Raw genomic sequence first — 3,071 nt, forward strand, 5'->3', positions numbered from 1 at the left:
CCTTCTCCTTATTCCCCTGAAATGAAAACTGCGTTGCAGAACCAGGGGGTTGGGCTGGCTGACCCCTGAGGTCCCTTTGAGCCCTACGTCTCGGCTCCCGCTAAAGCAGCAGAGAAGGCCCGGGGTTGTGCGCTTAGATCGGAGGCTTTAGCCCACCCCACCCCTCTCACTTAATTCCCCTCAGGAATCTCCAGCCCGAGGGCTCCCAGCGGCCTTTCGGACCCAGGGCAGCGGAACCGTACAGCCTTTCCTGCTTTTCGAGCCCGACCCTGTGCAGGGTAGGAACGTCGGCACGACCCGCTGCCCAAAAGCCGCCACCAAGTGCTAGCCAAGGGACACTCCAGCAGCCCCGCACCGAGGGACACGTGCTCCCTAGAGCCAGGGCCGTGGGCGGTTCGGGGCCTGCCCCCCCCGCCCCTCTGTTGCTCGCTCGCAGGGAGGAGGGAGCTGCGGGGCCGCGCGGGCACGCCGGCCGGAGGGTTTCTTGCGCCTGCGCACTGGCTTCGCTGCGGGCTTGGCGCGGCCACCGCCCACCTCCTCCCCGCCGGTCCGGGGCTGCAGTGCGCTTGCGTGTCCCGTCAAGCGCGCGTCCGAGCTCTATGCCCCTCCCCCGTTCTCTGGGCCGCCAGTCAGTGGCTCAGTCGCTCGTCGTCCGCCCTCGGAGCCGGAGCCTCCGCCGCTGCTGCCGTTCACCTCTCGCAGTTCCAGCCCTCATCTCCTCGCCTCGCCTCTGCCCTTCCCGCCTCCCTTTGGCGAGGCCATGGCGGAGCCGTCGGCGGCCACCCAGTCCCCGTCCATCTCGTCCTCGTCGTCCGGGGCCGATGCCTCCGGGGCCGCGGCGGGCGGCGGGGGAAGCCCTGGGGCCTGCCCAGGCCTAGGGGGCAAAAGCTGCGCCTCGTCCTGTGCGGGTGAGGAGGGGGAGGGGAGGCCCTTGGGGGGTGGCTAGAGGAGGGGGCAGCCCCACGGGGGTGGGGGGAGGGGCGAGGTCGAGGTTTGGGGAGGGAAGCGGGGGAGCCTCAGGTGGTAACCTGGAGCCGAGCCCGTGACTTGGCTTCGCGCGTGGGGGCGGGTGTAGAGCAAGGTCCTTGGGGTGGGGCCGTGGGAAAACATGGGCAGGGGGAGGGGAAGAACTGCGGGGAGAGAGCGACCCCCTCCCCCACGCTCCCTTGCCGCCTCTTCCCAGCCTTGCAGTGCGGAGCTTGGGTGCTGCGGGGGGAGGACCCTGGGGGTGGGCGCCCTTGGAAAAGCCCCAGGTCTCCTGAGATTGCGGGGCAGGTGAGCTAGAAAAGGAACGAGGAGGAGACCGCGCCCCGCCGGGCGGTGGTATGGTAGCCCGCACGAATTAAGTGCTTATTATGTGTCCGGAGAGGAGCGGCATAGCTGGCATCTGGTCACGGGGGATGGGGGCAACCTTTCTGAGGTGCTTCCATAGGTGCGGGGGAAAGGGCTTGTGCTTTGGGGGCCCGGGCTGGTCACCGCAGAGGAGAGGGCTCTGTAGGGGCAGCGTGACTCTCCCCCGACCCCCATTGCATCTTCCTTCCCTGGGAGGGTCCTTCTGCCACTCCAGGCGTCCCCACGAGTGCATGGGGAAGGGGCTCTGCCTTCAGCTGTGTCTGCTGGAGCCAGAGCCCGGGAACTAAGGTGACAAAGGCGAGCGCGGACTGCAGAGAAGGGAACGGATGGAACAAAGCAGGATCTGCCGAAAGCCCCCTCTCCCCTATGGCGTGCAGGGACGCTGCGGAGCCGACCACTGCGTTTCCTTTGTATGCGCGTCTGCTCGGTGGTGGGAGCTGGCTGGCAAGCGCCCCTCTTGCGGAGATCTGCAGTGCAGATGCCTTCTTGGAGGAAAAAAACCAGTGGGCAGGTGACAGTTCTTAAAGGGGCCAGAGCCTTGGAAAGAAAACAGGTGGAGAAAAGGGCTCCCTAGGCTGTCAGGAATCGTGGATTTGTTTCCTATTCAGAATTTTTTTCAAGAATTTAGGTTTTTAAGTTTCTTCATTCTATCTGTTGCTTGACTTTGGGAGCTGGTCTCTTGTCAGTCGTGATCGTCGTGGTTAGCTGTAGATACACAATCTTAGTATGTTCTGAATGCTGCTGTTTCCACCTGTCTATGTCATGTCTTACTGGGTTTCCCAGGGTGCTTATGATATATTTAAGTAGAAGCAACTTATTTCTTCTTTAGGTCAAGGTTAGCCATACCAGTAAGGAACCCTTGTGCTAATGTTAAACAATTATTTCTCTAAATTTTTCTTTTCATGCCCAATTCTAAAGGAAAGTCAATTCTATTACTAAGCAACTTGGTTGGGGGTGGTATTCTCTCTTAGCAACTTGGGGGTTTCTTATTACTGTTCTCCTTTATTGTTTTCTGATGCATACATTGATTTTTGTCAAAATCAAAAAGAGGAGACCACTGAATCCATTATATAAGGATTTCTGTGGGTCACTTAGTTTTAGAATGCCTTGTCCGTGTTTTATTGTATTTTTATTTTGTTAAATATTTACCACATTTATATGTATATACAAATCTTGCCTTCCAGCTTAGACTCAATAGGTTCTAAGGCAGAAGAGCAGGAAGGGTTTGTCATTGTGGGTTAAGTGACTGCCCAGAGTTTGGGTGGCACTCTTGTGCCACACATTTAGACCATAGTTCTGGGAATGAAACCTTTGTGCTCATAGTGAGGGAAGTATTAGCTAGAGCAACCCTAAACTTTAAGCCTAAAATTTACAATGTTTGAATAAATTATGAGGTCACTTCAAGGGCATTTCCCTCTTGGCTATCTCTCTATGAAAAAAACTGTCCATCTTTATTAATAGGGCCTTGTTGAAATGATTTTGATACATAGGAAAACAGTAAGGCCCAAGTAAAATGTCTGGTGACATAGCTAATATTTTCTTTGAAACTTTATTTTTGGTGTCATTAGCCACAATTTTTTTCATTTATTGTACTATCCTCTTTAAGAAAAGTTTTATTAATGTCTTATTTTAACAACATCTGCATTTCCAAATGTACATTTCTCTTGTCCATTACCCTGACAGGTCCTCCATATAACAAAAGAATAAAGAAAAAAAAA

The 3,071-nt window shown here is 55.2% G+C and overlaps 1 protein-coding gene across 1 annotated transcript in view; it reads left to right on the forward strand.

Annotated features, from left to right (window-relative positions):
• The first annotated feature begins 646 nt into the window (after positions 1 to 646).
• The window catches only part of RTN3 (reticulon 3), a 50,110-nt gene continuing 47,685 nt past the window's right edge, over positions 647 to 3,071 (forward strand). The window contains exon 1 of the mRNA XM_044682292.1: positions 647 to 908. Coding sequence (XP_044538227.1) covers positions 761 to 908 — 148 coding nt within the window. The 5' untranslated portion in view covers positions 647 to 760. The remainder of the gene's footprint in view (positions 909 to 3,071) is intronic.

This window comes from Gracilinanus agilis, chromosome 6 (assembly GCF_016433145.1).
Source record: "Gracilinanus agilis isolate LMUSP501 chromosome 6, AgileGrace, whole genome shotgun sequence".
NCBI lineage: Eukaryota > Metazoa > Chordata > Mammalia > Didelphimorphia > Didelphidae > Gracilinanus > Gracilinanus agilis.